General features: G+C 40.5%; 2 protein-coding genes across 6 annotated transcripts in view; one reads left to right on the top strand and one right to left on the bottom strand.

Moving 5' to 3' along the window:
- The window catches only part of TMEM266 (transmembrane protein 266), an 86854-nt gene that overhangs the window by 58381 nt on the left and 7050 nt on the right, over positions 1 to 21423 (bottom strand). For 2 of the 4 annotated variants that reach the window (XM_062612245.1, XM_062612242.1), the window contains exons 1-3: positions 3250 to 3384; positions 2030 to 2114; positions 1051 to 1156 (exon numbers count right to left, since the gene is read on the bottom strand). In XM_062612245.1, the coding sequence (XP_062468229.1) occupies positions 1051 to 1064 (14 nt within the window). In that variant the 5' untranslated portion in view covers positions 1065 to 1156; positions 2030 to 2114; positions 3250 to 3384. Of the gene's footprint in view, positions 1 to 1050; positions 1157 to 2029; positions 2115 to 3211; positions 3385 to 21423 lie in introns of those variants that run through there. The other 2 variants (XM_062612243.1, XM_062612244.1) reach the window with 2 other exon arrangements.
- NRG4 (neuregulin 4) overlaps positions 3329 to 21423 on the top strand; it is a 49375-nt gene continuing 31280 nt past the window's right edge. The window contains exon 1 of one of the 2 annotated variants that reach the window (XM_062612254.1): positions 3329 to 3457. The gene's annotated coding sequence lies outside the window, so the exon portion shown is untranslated. The remainder of the gene's footprint in view (positions 3458 to 21423) is intronic. The other variant, XM_062612259.1, reaches the window with a different exon arrangement.

Here is a 21423-nt window from a genome sequence, read left to right on the forward strand (position 1 = left end):
ATTAACAGCTATTTTGGTGTGGGTTTTTTTCCCAAAAAAAAATTAAAAAAAAAAAAAAAAAAAAAAAAAAATTTACAGAATTTCTTAACTCATACAACTTGTAAGTCTAAAGATGTGGGTGAAGGAACTAAAATTCTATGTGAAAGCGCTACAGATTCTGTTGGTCAGAGCCTCACCATTAGACTAACCCTCTGGGGCAGAAAACATGATTCCTAAATTCAAAGGAGCTAACTGCTGCCAGCATTACACAAGAAAGTAATTTTAAAAATCAGAAAACGCTGCTATATTTGGCAGGGAAATGCTGCAACTGGGTCATAGTATGGCAGAAAGTAGAGGTAGAAAAAGGTACTATTTGAACAACCTAAAGGCTTACTTTATGTTCTTGTTAGTCTAACTAATAATGGAAAGTAAATAGATTCATTTCCAACAGAACAGTATTGCTCTGTCAACAACCTGAATCAGAAGCCCAGAGGGAAGAGCTAATTTTAGCAGGAATTTTCTTTCTTTGATTTTCACCTTTAGTGCCATCCTGTGGACATTTACTCTTACAAGTCCAAGCAGGTTCAGTTTTGCACAGAAGAGAATACAATGAACCAATTTCCAGTATTATAAAGGAAAAAGGGTTGGTGCAGCCTTCCCTCTCCCAAAAGTATTTAGATTCTGCATCCTTAGACAGACTAAATGACAGACAGTGTCTGATCTGACGGAAAAGAAAAACAAACCAAATCAACACACTTGAGTTGGAAACAGTTTTGGGACAAGGTCTGGTGGCAGTAAAGAAAAAAGGCAAACATCTGACAGTAACATGACATAGTAGTTCCCAGCCACTGGCTGTTAATAACACATCAGACATGTTTTCAGCATTCACGGCTTTTCTGCCAATTCACTCTTTAAACAACTGATCACCTCCTACACCTCCTCAAAATATCAACTTCTCCTTCCAGTAATATTGATAGAACCCTTGTGATGTCACAACGTCATTCTCCTACAAGTAGCAACCTATTCCCTTTTATTTAAGGTAAACTGTAACTATCCTCACATAGTACTTACTGAGGATTGGTCATGTTGGAGGATGCAACCAAATCAGCTCTGGTTCCAGTATATAATTAATTCCAACTGCTCTGCACAGAAGTTCTAGCCTTCCAAGATTAGTTCTCTGTGAGAAGCAAAACAAAGTTATCTAAAACATGGTTGAAAGAACTCCAAATGGCTGCATTGATGTTTGCTGTTCATAATAGGAAGCTGTAAAGTTACAGTGCATTTACACACGGACATCTGCTCACATACATACTTCTGCAAGAATGCAGGTCTTGCTTTAAACCACTAGACTTTTGAGAAAGATACCCAAGATCAGAGTGGGGAGCAGATTTTCAAAGAAAGCTCTGTCAACAGGGTTCAGGGGTTTGTCCATTTTCTGGTTTGAACTGTGCTCCTGACTACCTTTGCTAGAAAGGCTCTTCCAAGAATTAATTCATGTTGTCTAACATTCCAGATGGGCTGGTATCCAGATAGTATTTTGATCATCAAAACCCATGAACACATTTGGAAAAGGCACCACGTTTGCTTGTGGCAAAATCTCCACTTGTGTTTTATGCATCTCAGTGCATGGCAACTGGAATGGGAGAGGACAAGCTGTGAGAATGGAAACTGCTGATGTGCAAGTTTTGGTAGCTGTAAAAATGTAAACTGGAGAATAGCATTTAAGAAACAAAATTTCTTAGAAAAAGGTATCATGAGAGACTTTGTAAAGCCACTGTCAAGACTATATGCTAAATAATTTGTAAAAGTAACATAAAAACATACTGTTAAACAGAAATAGTCACTGGCAAATTAGACTGTCACTAACAATAACACCAAAAATAAAAATAAAAATCATTGTAATGGAAAAAGCTTCTCATACCAAACTTTATACTGAAGTCCCAGGCTGAACTGTTAGTATTGGTCAAGTATTTACAGTGGAGACATATGAATGTAGCAAGAGCATGACCCTTGACCATCACTTGATACCGAATAATAACATTGAACTTACTTCTTTTGTAGAGCCATTTCCAAGGCTTTATTTCCTGTCTTGTAAAGCATGGCCAGTGCTTTCTCACATTTTCCAGATGATGTGCCTGGGTATGCAAAAAGAAAGGGCCTACGCTGTGATCACCCTCCTCAGGTAGGTAAGTCAGCCAAAAGCAATCTAATTATTCATATGAAGAAATTATCAGCTTTAAAACAGACAAAAACACACGCTCCATTCATCTGTAATGTTGTGATACTGCTAACGTCAGACTAAGCAGCAAACTTTTCTCAGATAAACTTTCCCTGACACAGCAGAGACTTCATTCAACATCCATTCAGTATCAATGGGAGTCTCTTTTCTGGCCCTTGCAGTTCTTGAATTATTCATCTTATCCTATTTGCTAAGGTAGCAAAATACTAAAACATTTGCCTAAAATTATACGTGTTTAAATTATACACTGAAGGGATTTGGTGAATCTGCACCTCTGACAGCCTCATGATAGCAACTGTTACACCTACCAGCACCACAAAACTAAGGAATAAATATCAGCCTTGCTTCGCAATGGCAGCTCCCTGATAGCTCATTTGGGGTTGACATTTTACAACACTTTAAAAGAAACCCCAATTTTTAGTGAAGAACTTTACCCAAATCAATTGTTTTAAACACTCGGCCTGAGAAAATGGTAAAGGTCCTGTGCACCTCTCTTGTGAGACTCAGGAAATTGAGAATCCTGCTAGAACTGCATTTGCAGGCCTGGAGAATAGAAGGTAAATAGGGATACAGCCAAATTAGGAAATGGGAATAAAACTGATGGGAATTGGCCTCAGAGGACAGGCAAACAGATGTAGAGATGGGAATTTCTTACTAAAAACCTCACCATTTCTCTGGGAGACAGCACAGTGCTAACACACACAATCCCTCCCCTTCCCAGAGGGGGTTTAGAAAACAAAACAATGACAAAAACATACAGCTGGATTTAAAAAAAAAAAAAATCTTTTATTTTAAATTAATCTCTAGATTTTGAGGGAACTGAAGTCACAACAGTAGGGCCAGCAACACTAAAGTTCTTTCATGTAGGATATGAAATATGTGCCTCTCCAGAACACAGCCCAAATGTGGGATTTTTTCTCACGCTGGAAATACATTCACATGTGAACAGGATTTTGCTTTACAATTCAACACCATCTGACCGATAAGCCAGACCTGCTGGAGCTGGCAGCTCTACAGATAACATTCCTCACCACCAGGACTGAAGGAGAAAGTTGCAGCCAGCTCTTCTGATAGCTCCACAGGGAGCAGAGTCCAACCCGCCTCAGCAGAAGGGACTGTTACCATGACATAAGGTGCTCACAAAGGTGGGACGAATAACGTGGGACCTGGAAGGAGATAGAGGGAGTCAAGTCTCCAAAGGACTCAGTGGAGCCTTCCAGAGAGAAAAAGTGGCAAAAAGTGAGTAAATTCTGGTGCAGATAACTAATGTGTTAGCTGATCTAATGAATTAAAAAGACAAATAGTTGATATGTACAGTAAGAGGGCAGCACAACCAAAACCTTCAAAACAGATGTAATAGGCTGTGTATATCTATATCCTAAATGGATTACTATGATTCATGCTTCTTTCTAGGCTTAATGCAAGCAACAGAGACGTCTTAACGTATACTGGTATTTTGCAGAAACTTATTCTTTCTATTCACTCCACCTCATTTGTTACATTCAAAACTTCCTTAAAAAAAAAATCCCAACTTCTGTAGCAGCATAAACCACTTCCAATTTCCATCAGGAAAGTTAGAGCATGGAGATTTTATTCTTCTGCACGTATCTCATTGGCATTCCTGTAGGATTTAGTTTAGGCAAAGAACAGTGATGTGGCTCTCATCCCTACCAACAGAGATGGGCAGGAGGTAGAGAGGCCAACCTTTGGGTATTCCACCCCCACCCAAGTGGAAATTCTTCCATACAGTCCTTTCCACACCTATCCTACTAAGTGTTTGGTAGACAAAACGCTTCATCTCTCATGCTCTCATCCAAGGGAATTAGTTAACAGTTCCAGGGGTTTGTTTTGAAATTACACCCCCCACCCTCCTTCCCTTCTTGGAACTGAGATCAGAGAGCACACGGTGAATACTGAGTTGCCATGTGAGTAGGAGCAGTGCTGGTTCTGGGAGAATTCAGTAATTCTGTTTGTTCTATGGTGTGTTTTCAAGGTGAGATGGCTGTAGAAGGAGCACAGTTTCCAAAGTTAAACAGAATGAGTTTGAAAAGGAGATATGACAGAAAGAAAACAATAGTCCCAAAAGGTTTCTAATGCAAGCTTTGAAGTGGTATAAAGCCCAGAAACATCCACGGGACTAAATGACTGACGTAGTGTCTTGTATGTATGAAGAGGACAGCACAATCTTCTGGGAACCGTATTTCTGCAGCTGGATTTCTGTACAGAGTCAGGTTTGCAGCCCCATAACTCAGCTTAAAATGCGGGGGATCACAGTTCAGATCTCAACAAAGCTGACTCAGCTCTTCATTCCTCTGCAGGAGACAAAGTAAGCTGCACCCAGTTCACTGAGCTCCTTCAAAGGGCTTGAAAAGTGCTGTACTGGCCTCGCAATCCCCTCAGCTTTCCTCTGTTCTTTGCACGGGTATTACACACGCCAGCGTTCCTCAAAGCTTTTGAAGATATCCTTTGCTTACAGTTTCTTTCACCCCCTCCTCTGTAGGGACATCAGCAAGCAACTGCTTCACAGCTCACAGGTTATGCTCAGAACCATGCAGGCTGAGAAGTCTGGTCATGCGCTCTAGCTGAGCAAAGGTTCCTGCTGCTGCCCTTGCCCAGCACACATCCTGCCCCAGTTAATTTGTTAATGTTTAGATAAACCTTCTATTGTCAGCTACCACACTTTGGCTGTAACTTGCTAATAAGGAGATAAAGTCCAGCTTAAACAACACAAAACATAGAACACAGTTTGGAAAACATAGCTTAAATCATAGCATGTTTGTACATACATTCCAAGCTAAACAAAAAGCAAAACCAAAACAAAACCCCAAGAACAACCTTAAAAATTATTTGTACTCCACTTGCGCATGAAAATCATGACTCTTAGCATCGAGTTAAGCAGTCTTACAAAATACATCTCACAACGCAGTGGGTGCAACGGGGGTTAGGGAGTAGGAAGATGGTTCCATTTAAGCCTTTTGCACTGAAGTTTCTACTAACTTGTGCCCTAATGGAGTTGAATTTAAAACCACCCAGTTTGGAGGCATTTGTTGCATTTGCTCACATTCTGAGGAGTAGTATCATGAAGCTGTAAGCCCCTGTACAAAATATAGGCACTAACTGAAACCGCTAGATTACGTACTTACAAGTAGGTACAAACCCAATTCTGACATGTTCTGCTAACTAACGATTCTTCCACACAGTCCCTCAACAGCAGCTCAGACCCAGTTTGCATTCAAAGCAAATGCAATAGGCCTCACTTGAGGAAACACAACCATTTGCTAGACGGCAGGTTTTGCATAGTCTTGCCCAGCTCCTTCCTCTGCCCATACCATAGCCATGCATCTGCAACATGGGCCATGACTGAGAGCTGGACCAGGAAACTGAGTTGGCATTATCTTCCTTTTCCTGCACTGCATCCTGCAGGATGGCTTCCATGATGCAGGTCACAGTACAGCTCCAAGAATAGCTATGTCGGCAAAACTGAGCAGGTAGGGCAGTGCACTAGGGGGACAGCCACAGGAATAAACAGTATGGTGGAGAAAGCCTTAAGGTCAGAAACACTCAAATCAAAGACAATGTGTTGACACCTCACCCTTGGCAATATTCAACTGCAGTAAGCATCCAACCTGAAAACGCAGAACAGACTGGGGAAGGGGTGAAAATGAAAAGGGCTTTGTGTGGTTTTTTTCTCCTTCTACAACACGCTGGAGCTTTTTATTGTTTTATTCTGAATCTAGTACACATCAGGAAACGGAATGTTGTTTCCTCTGTTCAATAATGTTCTTCTTTCAGTCTATAAATATACTTACATGCTCTAAAGTTCATATGCAAATGATGGCTACTAAGGTTCCTACTGGGCAATCCTAAGGAGCTCCTAGACCTACTGAGAAAAACAGAAAGGGAAAGAGGGAATCATCTGAAATAGGAGTAACCAGACATTACCCAAGAAGCTTTCAAAGAGAAAGAAGTGTGATTTGGAGGTAGCTAGATTTAGCTCTTGTGAATGAGACCAGCCAAATCTCTTTTGTGATTAACACCACTGATAGCACCCTGAGGATCAGCATGAAGATGATGCGATTGCTCATCTCTACCACTGCAAGTCACTCCGAGAACCGAAACTAGGGTAGGCTCCCCAGGATAGCAGCCTGACGAGTCTGACCACTGGTTTTGTTTCAACCTCTCAGTGAGAATTTTAACCAGCTCCACACACTGCATTCAGAAAGTTTTATTGGCCATGTATGTCAGAATTGCTTCCTTCAGAAATCCAGCAACCTGCACTTCTGAAGGGGAAGCCCACAAAATCTCTTGCAGGAGAGGTCCCAGGCTGAACAAAATTGGAGGGATTTTCCCATAACTGAACATCCCTAATACCACTTTTATTTAAGACGATATCTTGATAGAGTATTCGTTTATTTGGCTCTCCATAGTGAATAGGAAACACTTCCTTTTTTTTGTAAAAAAAATTACGTTTGTCAAAATCTTATGAATGCAGAGATACTATAAAGAAAACAAACTGCAAATTCATTTCCTTAACAAGTCAAGTACATTTGATATGTATTATATTAACACTGCAGATTCCCAGTTCATTCCTATATCTAAACATTCCCATGCCAGACCCAGAAAAGTAAAGAGGTACAAAAGATAGAGCTTTTTACTTCAAGGAAGAATGGACACTGAATTTTGCATCTTTTTACAAAGGGATCTACAGTAAAGTTTTCAAATACATCACATTAAAAAAAAAAAGGGAAACCCCTCCATCCCAGAAAAAGTATTTGGATTTGAAAAAATGTAGCCATTCACAAATTATGAAAAAGCAGATTTGAACTTGCTCATGCAGCCATAATTCTATCCCCTTATGGATCATCCTGTATGCTGAAATTAAGCAGAATGCTGTTAGGGGAAAAAAAGAGCACATAATCATCAAGCTAAAGACTGTCTCATTATTCCTAAGTATAGCTCCTACTTTCTAGAGAGAAGTTTAGACAAGCCAAAAAAGAGACCAATGATCTTGTGCACAATCATCATAATCTCTCCTCAAATCAATCGTGATCATTGGTCAAATCTTCAACTTAGGACTACAGGACAAACGCCACTAGCTGGAAGAAAGTCTGTAGAGGAGGACTAGAACAGTACCAACTCCCAGGAGAGCCCAGTCAAGCCCACCCTCTTCCAAAGCTTGCAGATGTGCAGCACATGGTACTTCCAGCCAGAAGGAAAGAGGAGGAGCTGCTCTGTTTGGGATGGTTATGAAAAGACTCCACCCATGCTCCTTTCCTCTGCTGTCTCTTCACTTAGAAACTGGGGAGAAAAAAGAGGGGTTATGTAGTCTTCTGTGATACGCAAACACTCCAGCATGAATACACTTCCAACACATACTAGTGCCGCCCTGACAGCTCCTGTGGGCTGCCATTCCAGCTACACAGGGCACACTGACACTGTTGAAATCCAGTTGTTCTGATACACTACCAACGCTTTTCAGAAAAGGCACAAAACCAGCAGGCATTGCAACAGCAGTCCACCATGTAGCTTTCTCCTAGCCAAATTTTAACACTGTGGCAAGTAACGGGAACAACGTGACATCTCAAAAGGCTGAAAGAACTGAGTAATTATCCAGGCTACTCAAACAGAAAGTTTGTTCTTAGCTTCTTAGTAAGGAATGTGCTTTCATTCACTTGGATTACTCATTAGATCTCTTACTCTATAGTAACTCCAAGCTTACCATTTACCATTTTGCAAGCTGCCCCCATTAATCTATAATTAATTGGCAATCCCAACCAATTTAAAGTCACCGATTTATCACTCTACCAGTATAGAGTAGTTCTCTATAGCTTCCCCATGTGGCTAAAGTGGAAGAAGAAAGTCCCACACTATAAGGCTCTCAAGTCCAGATAATTAACAAAAGAGAGTAATCACATATTTTAAAGGTCCCTTCACACATTTGTCTAATCTTCAAAGTTTGGGCCTGCATAATAAGAAGGGAAACCACAAAAGTGCACTGGGCATTTCACATGAGCATTAGGCACAGGGCTGCCAGTTTATGCTGTTTTATCGCATGTCTCAACATCTGCTCCACTGCTGATGCTGGCACTTTCATTTGAGAAAAGTGAAGTCATACTTACACATACAAAGCAGCACCACTTAGACCAGACATGGATCCTAGAGAGGTGATCTCTGTTTATGGCCCAGCACAAGGATACAACAGGGACCACAGGCAGTTTCAGCAGACTGTTGTGTGTATATTGCTTCTGGGCTCTCAGTTGGAAAGCTCAGTTATTTGTTAGCACTTGCCATGTGCCACTGCACATGTCAATAGGAACAAGCCCAGCATCAATGGCTCCACTGGGCTGAAAACATCTGTTCATTTCCAAGCTGGAAATGACTCTGGGATCAGCCAGCACATGGTTAAAAGATCATTTAGACAAATCTCATACCACAGGTGTTCCCCCAGTCCAACACAGACTTTTTGTGCCACAAATTCTGTTTTTAAAAGGAAAAATAACAAATAACTCCAATTTCCTTTGGATTAAATATTAAAACATTAAATTTGAAACCCAAACAATGTTTTTATTTGCTTAACTAAACAACAATTTCATTTTTGAATTTTACATGTTTGCGGGTGACACTAACATAGCTGAGTCATATTAAGCAAAATGATTACTATTGGAAGCAAATCAAGTACCAGTTTAGTTTTAAGTAAGTTTGGTCTCTTTGCATCTATCAAAAGTCAACTCTTGGATTTTGCTTCTATTTCTCTTTTTCTTACTGTCTGGAACTGCAGTGAAAAGCCACTCAGAGACCTGCAGCCATGTCTGTTGTTTTCAAGACATGCAAATTGGGCCCAGCCACTCTCTAGAATACCAAAGAAAAAATACACACACTTTCCAACATCCTAGAATGAATGTTTTTTTTAGTTCTATACAGACACCTGTCAGATCTTCTGTGATTAGATTTGCATTAAATCTCATGTCCACCTAATTTTTGCAGTCTGTTAATGGTTTTTGTGGTAAAAATGCAAGTCCATCTGAATCCAACAGCAAAAATTACTTGCATTTAGCTGGAATTTCACTCAGACTTGTAATACTAGTGACAGAGCAACACAAATACTAGAGCCAACCTGCTCCGAGATGTCCTTCAGTTCAATGTATATCTCTGTTGAGGGGCGACACTGTCAGTGTGTTTTAGGGGACACTTAGTCATGTGAAAATACTAGGCTCAACCACTGCCTGCCAAGAAAATGGTTAAAGTTCACTACCTTTTAATTTCCATCCACAACAGCTGCTGCTCATCTTATTTGGAGTGTAGCCTTCTAATAAATACAAGCTTGAGCATCTGCCCATACCCTTAGCTTATGGTAAATCGATGATTGCTTTTCAGCCATTAGACTTCAGCCTTAACACTCTTCCTCAAGCTATTAATTTTTATTTTCTTTAGAATTCTGGGCCTAACAGATTCTGTATTGAAACACCTTTAGAACATTGCAACAGTCCTCTCTAATTTTCTTGAGGAGCTCACGTCAACCAAAACACAGAAGATTCACAACACTACAATAAGAATAGGTGAAAGTATAGAGACAACCTCATGAGAAATTCTTGGCATTCATTTAGTCTCTTGGAGCTGAGGATTTCAATGCATCTTACCCATTATGGCTCCAAGATCCATAAATATTATATTCCTATATAAGGAGACTGAGAAAAAAGTTCTTCAGACCAATTCTGTCTCACATTTCAGCAGTACAGGATCAAAACAAACCTAAGCAGACTGATACTAAATCCAGTCAAGCTATTGGACAAGTCACAAGCAGCACCTGGAAGTAAGGATTTCATTCTAAGAACCAATTATACTACAAACATACTTTTGAGAAATATCTATGTCTTGTCGTGCCTGGTAAGTATCACGGGCAGCCTTCCAGGCAAAATGCAATAAATGTGTATAAATTCATGGCCTGACTGAGTATCTTAAGAGCAAGTATATAATAATTAGCCCACTGATGTGAACTACATAGCTCTTCTCCCAAACAGCACTCTGTTTTGTAGTTTAGTTTCTGGAAACAAATAGCTCAAATAGCTGTTTTGATTGTAAACTTACAAATAGCTGCAGATTTCATCCTGGTGATGCAGGATGAACCTCACCCTGCAAGAGCAAACAGCTAATAAAGTTCCTGAACTTACACTTCCTGCCTGGTTTTTCAGAGAAAAGTGATTTCACACAGCGTGGACACAACAGTTGTACTATTTGTGGCTGGGAAAATCTTTCCTGACCACTGGGAGCCTAAAATGCAAGATTTAACTGCATTTAACTGCATACTGATAGTCATTATTTCAACATACAATTAAGTGCATTAGTTGTATAACCCCTCAGCAGGTTATGGAATGCACTTGCTACATATAATAGACCAGGTTTCTGCCACCAAACACTAATGGTGGGGGCATGTGCCCAAGCTGTGATATGCAGGCCCCAACAGTCCTACACAATCTGGAGGAAACAGCCCACCCAATGCACACATCAACTAGCCAGTAATTTCCACATTTAGTAGCCAGGCCTGCACTTCCCCCCCCCCCACACACTTCTCATTGAGCTCTAGAAGGTACCATAGGGGATGTATACATGGCCTGTGTACATCTAGAGTCTGCCTAGACTGTTTTCTGTGAGCTGCATAGGTAAGAGAACAACTCTTCCCACTGGACCTGGAAATAGGATGCCCTGCTCATTGCAGGTGGGTTGGTCTAGATGATCTTTGAAGGTCCCTTCCAACCCAAACTATTCTGTGATTCTATGAAAAGCAGCACAGCAACAAAATACATGGAGAGAGAAAGGTGGGAATCTGCTTTGACACTTGTTGCAGCCAAATCCCAGGATACGGCCTGGTGAGGAATTCATGCAGCAAACAAGCAACACCCCTAAGGCCAGTTTAATATAAAACTACAAATGATATATACCTCATGAGTAATTACGCTTTTATTTCCACCTTACACTGTGCATTTAAAGTAGATATTTTGGGGTTCAAAAAGAAGTATTTTCATTTTAAAATAATAATTTCAGGCACTATCCATACCTAAATAGATGCCTTGGAATTTTAAGGCTCTATTTTTGCTACTTACAAAAAATCCAAAACAAAACAAAACACCAGAAAAACATTTTATTGGCCTTTTTTAATGGAACTTTAATTAAGCATTAGTTTTCAGAACTCTCTTGCTAGAGACTATTGATCCATTAGTTATTTTGTTTGGAATACAAGAAGGGTAACTGAGGTATGAAGAGGAATAGTTTCTGGAAACGTTGAAAAGCATTTGCTCTTCACAGGCATGCTGAATTCTTCCTACAGGAAGAAGCTATTTGCTTATTCATACAAATACATATTAAAATGCAGCTGGCTGCTGGTCATATTATACACCACACATGGAAAGTAAAAATGTCAAACTGATCTCCCTCACACTCCTTCAAGAATATGTAACTAACATCACAACCCCTGCCCAGCCCTCATCTCTTAAACTGTCAGAACAGAGGACTGATAGGAGTAAACGAAGGGCACCACAAACTACTGAATAAATTCAGCGAAACAGTGCAGGACAGCCACCCATGAACTCCCTTTGTTTTAAAGCAGAGAGCTGCCAGCTTGTGCCCTTCCACTGCCAGCATCAGTATCACAGAGAAACTCGAGATTAAATGCTCGGTTGCTAAGGGCTCACAAAGTTGACTCTTCACTAGGAAATTAATCTTGCTGTGATCACTGTGCACACAGAACCAGTTTTCCCTGTGGCACACTAATTTCGTGCTACTGCTAACATACTAAGAAATCCATGTTGTAAAGCAATGACGATGGTACTCTGGGATTCAGATTTAAACTTTACTTCTGTATTCCCTCACAGGCTTCTGTGATGTACTTTGAATCAGCACCTTAAAGACACATGGTAAAACTGAGCACTATCACAGTTGACTGCTAATTAATGAAGCTGTGGCCACTACTGTGTGACCCAGCACAGCAGTCATCCTGCCACACCACCCTCAACAGCTCTATATTAGCAGTACCTTATTTAGCACGTCAGGTCCCATGACCCATATCCAATAAGGAGGTTCTGTCTAATACACTGATGAGATAAAAGGATGCTTCTCAAGCAGTGGTTATGCAAGGGATCTGTACTGCAACACAAGTCCCAAAACACTAAGCAAATGCTAAGTTATAAATAAACCACATTTTTGCTCTTAAACCTATAACACACACCAGGCAGCTGCTTGAAACTGAACCATGTCTTACAGCTGCAAACACAGGCTTTTGTTAAGATTCATCAATTCACCTTTATTGAAATAAAAAGCCTCCCCCCACCCCGCCCCCAACTTCACCAGGATATACATTAACATTTCTAGGAGGTAGGAAACTAAGAAAAACATGTCCAAAGACAACCAGATGAGAGCATGGAAGCTGTATCTGTATTAACTATTGGATTAAAATCATGACTAGCTGGTCAAACCATTAGTTTATTCAAACCATCAATGTCACACTAACCCCTTCAACACAATCACTACCTGCCACATAACTTCTGTCTCCAACCAAAGGCTCCCTAGCACTTTCAATGAAATTTAAGTAAACTAATGAGTGCATACTCCCTAACTAAACCCAAAGTCCAAGACCTCATAGCAACTACATGCCAGGGTCTGGATTAGAACTAATCTTTCTGACTTTTGGTCTGGCACTCAGTGAAAAATGCCACTATCATAGAAAGAAAAGCCTCCATTATTATAAGTGTAGGTTGTTGGGGTTTTTAAAATACATACATAAAATCTTCCAAAGTAAGATTAATTTTGTTTTAAAGTCTTGTTTGAGTCAGAAATATAAACACACAAAACCCAATATATATTCTCCAACAAAACATGAATATCTACAAGAAACAAAGATTAGACTGGCCTCAGGTTAGAGATTTACTGCTCTCAACACTTTAAGAACAAGCAATAGAAATAAGACAAACTGCTTGCTGCAAAGACCAATAAGGGGTTTAAAGAGGCAGTATCTTGTGACCACTCATTGCTAACCTTCATAGCTCCAAAACACCAGTCCTTTATGAAAATGTTGCTCTCCCATGTTGCCCTTCTCATTCTCAATATACTGATTTCAAACATGATGTTGACAATTGATAGTTCATGACCTGTTGAGACTATAACAGTTGAAAAACACAAGATAGAAAGTTTTCAGATGGTATCAAACATGCTCTCAGGCCATAATCAAAGGCATCCACTGTAAACTTCGGGACAAGACTGAGACAGGAAAGATGCCAAGATGACAATCAGAATTTCATGATTTTTAAGGTCCTAGAAACAACCAGTCTTTCAGGACAAGATAAATTGGCTTTTGTTATTCACATACTACCTCAAGACCCATTAAGTACTTCAGAAGGTGGTTTCTGAAGTGACATAAACTGTGCTCCAAAGTAATTAATCTGAGACAATATTTGCAGGAATAAGACTACACAGTTCTGAATAAGTATATACTAAATATATATATAAGGGAAATCCTTCCTGACCAATTTGGGGGTCTTCTATGATGGGGCAATGGAATTGATGGACAAAGATAGAGCAGTTGATGTCATCTACCTGGACTTGTGCAAAGCGTTCGACACTGTCCCACATGACATCCTTGTCTCTAAATTGAAGAGACATCAATTTGATGGATGGACCACTCAGTGGATAAAGAACTGGCTCAATGCCCACACACAACAAAGAGTTGTGGTCAATGGCTCAATGTCCAGCTGGAGACCAGTAATGAGCGGTGCCCCTCAGTGATTGGTGTTGGGACCAGTCTTGTTCAACATCTTTGTCACTGACATGGACAGTGGGATTGAGTGCGCCCTCAGCAAGTTTGCCGATGACACCAAGCTGTGTGGTTCGGTTGATACCCTGGAGGGAAGGAATGCCATCCAGAGGGACCTTGACACACTTGTACGGTGGGCTGATGCCAACCATATGAAGTTTAACTATGCCAAGTACACCTGGGTCAGAGCAATCCCAGGCACAGCTATAGGTTGGGCAGAGAAGAGATTCAGAACAGCCCTGCGGAGAAGGACTTGGGGGTGTTGGTCGATAAAAAACTTAACATGAGCCGGTTTCAGTGTGCGCTCACAGCCCAGAAAGCAACCGTATCCTGGGCTGCATCAAAAGGAGCGTGACCAGCAGGTTGAAGGAGGTGATCCTGCCCCTCTACTCTGCTCTTGTGAGACCTCACCTGGAGCATTGTGTGCAGTTCTGGTGTCCTCAACATAAAAAGGACATGGAACTGTTGGAATAAGTCCAAAGGAGGGCCATGAGAACGATCGGGGACTGGAGCACCTCCCTTATGAAGACAAGCCGAGAAAGTTGGGACTGTTCAGCCTGGAGAAGAGAAGGCTGCGTGGAGACCTCATAGCAGCCTTCCAGTATCTGAAGGGGGCTATAGGGATGCTGGGGAGGGACTCTTCATCAGGGACTGTAGTGACAGGACAAGGGGTAACAGGTTAAAACTTAAACAGGGGAAGTTTAGGTTAGAAATAAGGAGGAAGTTCTTTCCTTTTAGGGTGGTGATGCACTGGAATGGGTTGCCCAAGGAAGCTGTGAATGCTCCATCCTTGGTGGTGTTCAAGGCCAGGTTGGACAGAGCCTTGGGTGACACGGTTTAGTGTGAGGTGTCCCTGCCCATGGCAGGGGGGTTGGAACTATATGATCTTAAGGTCCTTTCCAACCCAAACCATTCTATGATTCTATAAATACATATATAAAGTTTATAAATACAGGTTGGTTTAACAGACCTGTTGTACTTACTGTGATACTGAATACAAGATCCTCTAGGAAAAGCTAAAGGATAGACAGCCTGAGAAACATGGATGGCCTAAGAAAAACTTCAGTCTTGAATCGAAGATGAACAAGTTTTAGAAGAAAAACCCAACCCCATTAACAAGTAATTTTTTTAGATGTACAATACCCTTTTTTAACAGCTGGTAATACAGAACACCCTTCTACTAAGCACAAAGCAGACTGGTGTCCAAAACAAGTGCAAATTGCTTCAGAGAATACTCAGAGAAGAAGTGTCAGGCAGCATCCGAAGGCTAGAAAAATAGTCTGCCAAGTACAGGCAGGCCAAACAGCACACCCTCATCCAGGAGCAGAAACTTCTGACTACGATGGGACTAAGCCAGGCAATGAGTTTAGATCAGTTCAAGCAGCTGTGTACTTGTAAAGCATTTTACCACTAACTCCTGTACTGCTGCAGAGGGCAGCCACAGCACACATTTATAGGGCAGAACTAATTCCTTTTGGCAAGAGCATGCCCCGTTTCAAAGGTCCCAAGGAATGCCACTGCTAAAGTGTGAGATGTAATTGTGGCATGCGTAAAATTTCACCCATGGAAGAAGTCAACACACTCATTTTCCATTTAATTACTATGCCTCCCTTTGTTCTTGTTAAAGAAAGGAAGGGGGAAAAAAAGACACATGGTAAAACATGAGCCATAATAAGCAAACACACACACACACACACACAGATTTTTTCCCTCTCTGCTTGTGGAGGGAATGGCTTACTGAAAGAAAAGATTGCTTTCCTGTGTCCAGGCCAAGCAGAATTATAGTAGCTCCTGCTGAGCTAGCACTGCTGCAGCTGGACTTTGGTTCTAGTTGCCAGGCTGCCTAGTTTAAAGCTAACCCAGGTATAGCTGTACAATCTGCAGCCTGCAATGCAGCAGCAAAGGATCTCAAACCAAAATCCTTTTTCCCTACTTACTGAAAAACGGCAGCTGACAAACTATGGATTTGGCATTCTTTCACATGCAATAAGATTTGCTGCAAGTATCTAAAAATATACTTCATGGCTGACAGCCCAAGGAACCAATCAATGGAAGTTCAAGAGGTGCCTTTTACAGTCCAGATGTTCTTAAACTGTGCTCCATCGACAGCTTAGTGATGGTTAGTCACATTATGCTGACTTCTCCCCTTTACTGTACCAGTTTGTGTCCAAAAGATTAAAAGTACATCTACAACTCTTAAAATACTTCTCATTTTCTCCTTTTGCTACAGATAGCATAAAAACATTACTGCAAATCAACAGGATGAGAGGTTGTCCCAGAGACAACTTGGTGTAAAGTACAAATCAAACTTGAGCCTCTGCAGCAGGATGACCAGAATGAGAGCTCTGAAGGCACGAAAATTACAGGATCCACATGTACATACACACACTCTAGAGAGTGACAAGAATTCCATAAGGCAAACGTGCTTTTCCTAACCTGACCTATGCACTCTTTTAGTGGATATGGTGTCAAAATTCGTACAAAACTGGGCAAAAGATCTTACTTGCTTAGTTAAGGAAAAACCTGGTAGGATTTTCTAGGCAAACAAATTGCAACAGTGAACAAGATACTAGATCTTAATTTATTAAATACTCATGCCTGAAACATTTCCTCCAACACATCAGTTACAAATGATTAAAAATGCAAAACTATACCTTGGGGACAAGATGAGAGAACTAGTTTAAACATGCGTTTATCCATGCACTAAAACAAATACAAAACCATCTCAAAACTGACAAAAATCTAAGCTTGGATATCACACTGTCATACACCTTGTACAGGGAATACATATAGTCTAGCTATGGATGTACCCATATCTTCATCCACCTTGTCATTTGCATGTTCAATTAGGAACTTGAATGCCACTGCCACCAAACACCATGACAGGCAAGAATGGGAGCAGCTGTGTCCAGCATGTAGGTACAGTAGCTGTTGCTATACATGCCTCTCCCTGTGCAAATCACAAGAGTCCCTATAGTTCAGGGAGGAAGGCAGAGAATGCTTAGCCTGATATGAGGAAAGTCATTAGAAATTGAGTACTATGTAGCTTCATTGCCTATAGCAGAGAATTGAAAAACAAGTAACGTACCGCACCTTTATGCATTTATTTTTCTTGGCTTGGCAAGTCCTTTCTTTCTCCATCCCCTGCAAAGGCACATACTTCTCATAGGAGTGCAAATCTGTAAGCATCCCCAGAGCAGCCTCTAAGGCTGCTTTGCTGCACTTCCCAAAAAGCAGCCTTCATTTTGCAAAGTCAGAAGAACCACTGATCCAGCATCTTCACTACATGTTACAGAGCAGATGATAAAAGCAAAGTTCAAATGTTCAGGGTTTTTCCTTGGAAAAGCGCTCTACCACTTCAGTCTGCTCCATCTCTCCTTCCCTAAACAGGAGAACTTTTGCCCTTGGTTTCAGGTCTCTGCTCCAGTCACAAGGCTTCTTGACGGTAACATAACATGCATTATACTCTGGGATTTTTTCAAACCTAAATAATCCTAAATAATCTTCCACCTCTTATTAAAATGCTGGTATGCATTTGTTTTTTTTTTTTCCTTGAACACCAACAATTCAAACTCTTGCCCATCATTTCCCTTCATTTTCAAGTAACTATTTTTAATGTAAGCCACAGCATTCTATCTATGTACTCAATTTCTGGAGCGAGCAAGAACGTATTTTCACCCAGAGGTTCACGTCTTCTCAGCAAGGGGCAACAGCTTAATGCACAGACCACTGCACCAGCAGTTCAGACAATATTCTGCTAGCAAATTCCTTTACAGACAAGCCACCAAATCAGCTCAACTCATAACAACTCCTGTGAATAAATCTGGGTTCAGGTAAGAAGTGAGAAAGCCATTTCCTTAGTTCACCATCAGTCTGAGAGGCTAATGAGATCATGGACACTACCTTCTTCATCCCTATTTCCCACCTGTCTTTTGGTGGCTATATACAGCAAGACAGATTCCTTTATGTGTGATAAATGCTACAATCACTGCCATTTCCTTAGGGAAGGCAAAGAGTGCTGATCACAGCTCAAATGGTTATGCAGCTCATACTGAAAATACAACTTCTCTACTGCAAGGCAAACTGATCTTCTGCAGGCTGAACAGTCACAGATACAGAACATGTGTTTTGATTAACTGAGTATGCTGCACTTTTTACAAAACCATTACTTGGAGTGGGTTTTATCTCTTTTGTTGTCCTTTAAGGCAATAATTTTATCACCTTATTGCTTTTCTTTTAACCTCCGGCTTGGGAAAAAGAAAATAAGATGCTTGTCTCAAGCAAGATGAATCTAGAGGAAAAAGGTCTGTTCATCATTACCTGCTCCCCAGCCCATCTAAAAGAGAATACTGAAGCAACTGGGGATTTTACCAAGCTGATAGTTCCCTCCAAGCTTGAGCTTACATAAGCAAGTGCCCAGAGGGACCTGCAAACTTACCTTAGATCATACTTTGACATACTTGCAAAAATTATGAGCTATTGACACTGCAGTCAATAATTTCCTATTCCACCTTAGGATCCTAAAGCATAAAAAGCCTAAGTAATTATTCATAAGGTAGAAATATCTTCTCTTCTACAGCTAAGTAGAGTACAGCGTGCAACAGAGAAAGACATACCATTTCTCCTGTAACTCCTATTTTCATGCCTTAATCATACACTTATTCTACTTTACTGTTTACTGCCCTGCCGCTCTGCCCTTTAACAGTTTGGGAACCTTCTAAACTGTTTCATCCTTCAGGGCATTTTCTGTTTGTTTTGAGGTTTAATACAGTCTATGCTTAACCAGTGTGTATGGTCCCAAGTGTTGCTGCAGATAAACACCCATACAAAATTAAATTCAATAAACCAAAAAAATCTTTTAGACACCTTCATAACTGCTGGTAGCATACATCAAGTAGAAGTGCGATGCATGCAGTAGAATAGGCAGTCTTTGCTGTTGTAAAAGCTGTTACTGAACTCTGTTCTATATATTTCTTACATCAACTGGATAACAGATGATTTAAGATACAAATATTCTGTTATATACTTTAAACCTAGACTCTGAATGCAAACAGTGCCATTATCTCCTTCACAAAGACCAATTATTCAATGAATAATCAAGCTACTATGAAAGTTCTGAAGGCCTATAATATGTTATTTGATAATATGATGTCTTCTGACCTAGACAGAGATGCCTACAGCATATAATTAAAGGTTTCAGATACATTATGTTCCTCAGCTGCCAAATATGCTGCCCCTGCAGTATGCTTTATATACCCATTGAAACTAACAGGAAAAGTCTGTTGCAGACTGAAGTGCTTCGTTAAATCATTTAAACTAAACTAGTCAGATGCCCTTCTAGAGAAGGAAAGTACCACCACCACTACCTGTTTTGCCTGCAATAACAAATTCTCCATTTTATAATGTAATATTTTGAACTCTGGCCTTCCTTTTCACTTATCTTCATCATATGATAAAACACGCTGCATTGCTTTAAGATAGCATCATAATCAAGATAAGTATTTCATGACTTTAGACATTACCTGGAGAGCAAGCTCTTGTCCTACACAGCCAACAACAAAAAGTGAACATGGTTTAAAGTGATTTTAAAGCCTGTGAAATATGCAGGCACTAGGGCACAAAGTCCTCTCTCTCTTAACAGAGCCAACTGTGCAAGCCTTTATTTCCCAGTCAATTTGTCCTATGTACCTTAATCCTTATTTGTTAAGGTGGGAAGCAGAAGAGAGTTCACCCAGGCTATGAAATCTCTCCACCAAGGCAGTATATGAAAGCAGTAGTTAATAGTGGTTTTAGATGAGGATGAGGATCATTTCTCACTAGAGGACACACTTACTTCATTTAACCCATTAACTTCAAATATCAATCAGACACAAGCTGATGTCAGTCACCTCGGGACGCCGAGAACTAGCCACATTTCCAAATGTGTCAAACAAATAACTCATTAATCTTTGCTTGCTAGTTCACTGTACCCAGTGTTTTTTGTATTCAGGCCTTGGCAGGCTACCAGCTACTTTGACTATAGTCCTTTCTCCTCCCCTCAAAAAAGGGAAATCATCTTAGACTGAAAGAAGTTCTTCAAAAGCAACTAGCCTACCTAACCTTCAGACCACAACAGTGCATTCAGACTGGGTGCAACATCCAGCCACTAAAGGAAAAATGATCAAGTTTCTGTCCATAGCTCCCAAATTTCAGAATACAAGAGAGTTACTGACAAGCATCTGAAATCAGAAGAGAATGTTATTAAGAAAAAACAAACAAACAATACGCCACAAACCAAACCAAAAAACACCCTTACAACTGGACTGGCAGCTCAACATCCAAAGGGTTGTGTAAGTCTCTTGGCTCCTATTCCTCCAGCTGCTGAGGGAATCCTTTGCCTGACACATCAGCCCTTCCCAGTATTTCAAAGAACACCTTCATTTACACATCAAAACTCTACTTTCTAGCACGATATAGAACCTGGGTACCAGGCTAAAGGCAGCACTTCAGGATAACTGTTATAATCTCTTGCTTAGGTAGAACCATGTTATTTTACCTGCACACCACTTTTGTTTTCTACAGCAGAATAATAGATGCAAGGATATGGTGAGTACATTTAAACTAAAGATCTTCAGTATCTTTAACTAAGTCTAGCCACCTTTTCACTTTGGTGACCTGATCCATCTACCACCAGGTATAAAGATCATAGAGAGCCTACCTTACCAGCTATTTCTGTCTCACAAGCAGCAGGTTAATACAGGAATTCTGCCACATCTACACATTAGAAAACAACAACGGGGAGCTAACTTGGGTGAATAGAACCATGAACCTGAGCATGCCACAGTTGCATCCATCACAGATTTATCCTTCAACAAGCTCCTGAATATTTAAATAACATATTTCAGAAGACATACACATCATACAATACCGTGCATTTAAAAAAAACAAACAAGCACTACACGCTAACAAGTCTCTGAAGTTTAATTCAGATCTGGGGGCTAAATACAAACCCTCGTGGTTTTCTTTGCCTTTTTTCTTCTCCTTTTGATTTGGAAAAAATCCACAGAACACGAGTCTTCCAAAAAAGTACTGCAAGGTGCAGCTCAGCAGTGATTTAACATACCCTATAATTCAGCTTCAGACAGCAGAGCTGCCTCTCCTCAGTCATACTACTACTACTACTACAGATTCAGCTATAGATCACCAATAGATAGACCACAGCTGTCATGACACTGTAACAGAAGCCATTAAATATCTCCTTCTCCCAAAAACTGCTCAGTATTCCCACTATCGGCCTAGTTTCGCAGCTGTGTACTGAGGGTTGGATTTACATTTTAATGCTTAGATTCAAAACCAGTTCATTCAAAGCCTCAAACTCAGGTTCTCTTTGAAAACTTACAATGAACTTGTTTCCCATTGCCTGTTT

This window comes from Pezoporus occidentalis, unplaced genomic scaffold (genome assembly GCF_034315485.1).
Source record: "Pezoporus occidentalis ecotype Australia unplaced genomic scaffold, CSIRO_AGI_Poc_V1 ctg159, whole genome shotgun sequence".
NCBI classification, from domain to species: Eukaryota; Metazoa; Chordata; class Aves; order Psittaciformes; family Psittacidae; genus Pezoporus; species Pezoporus occidentalis.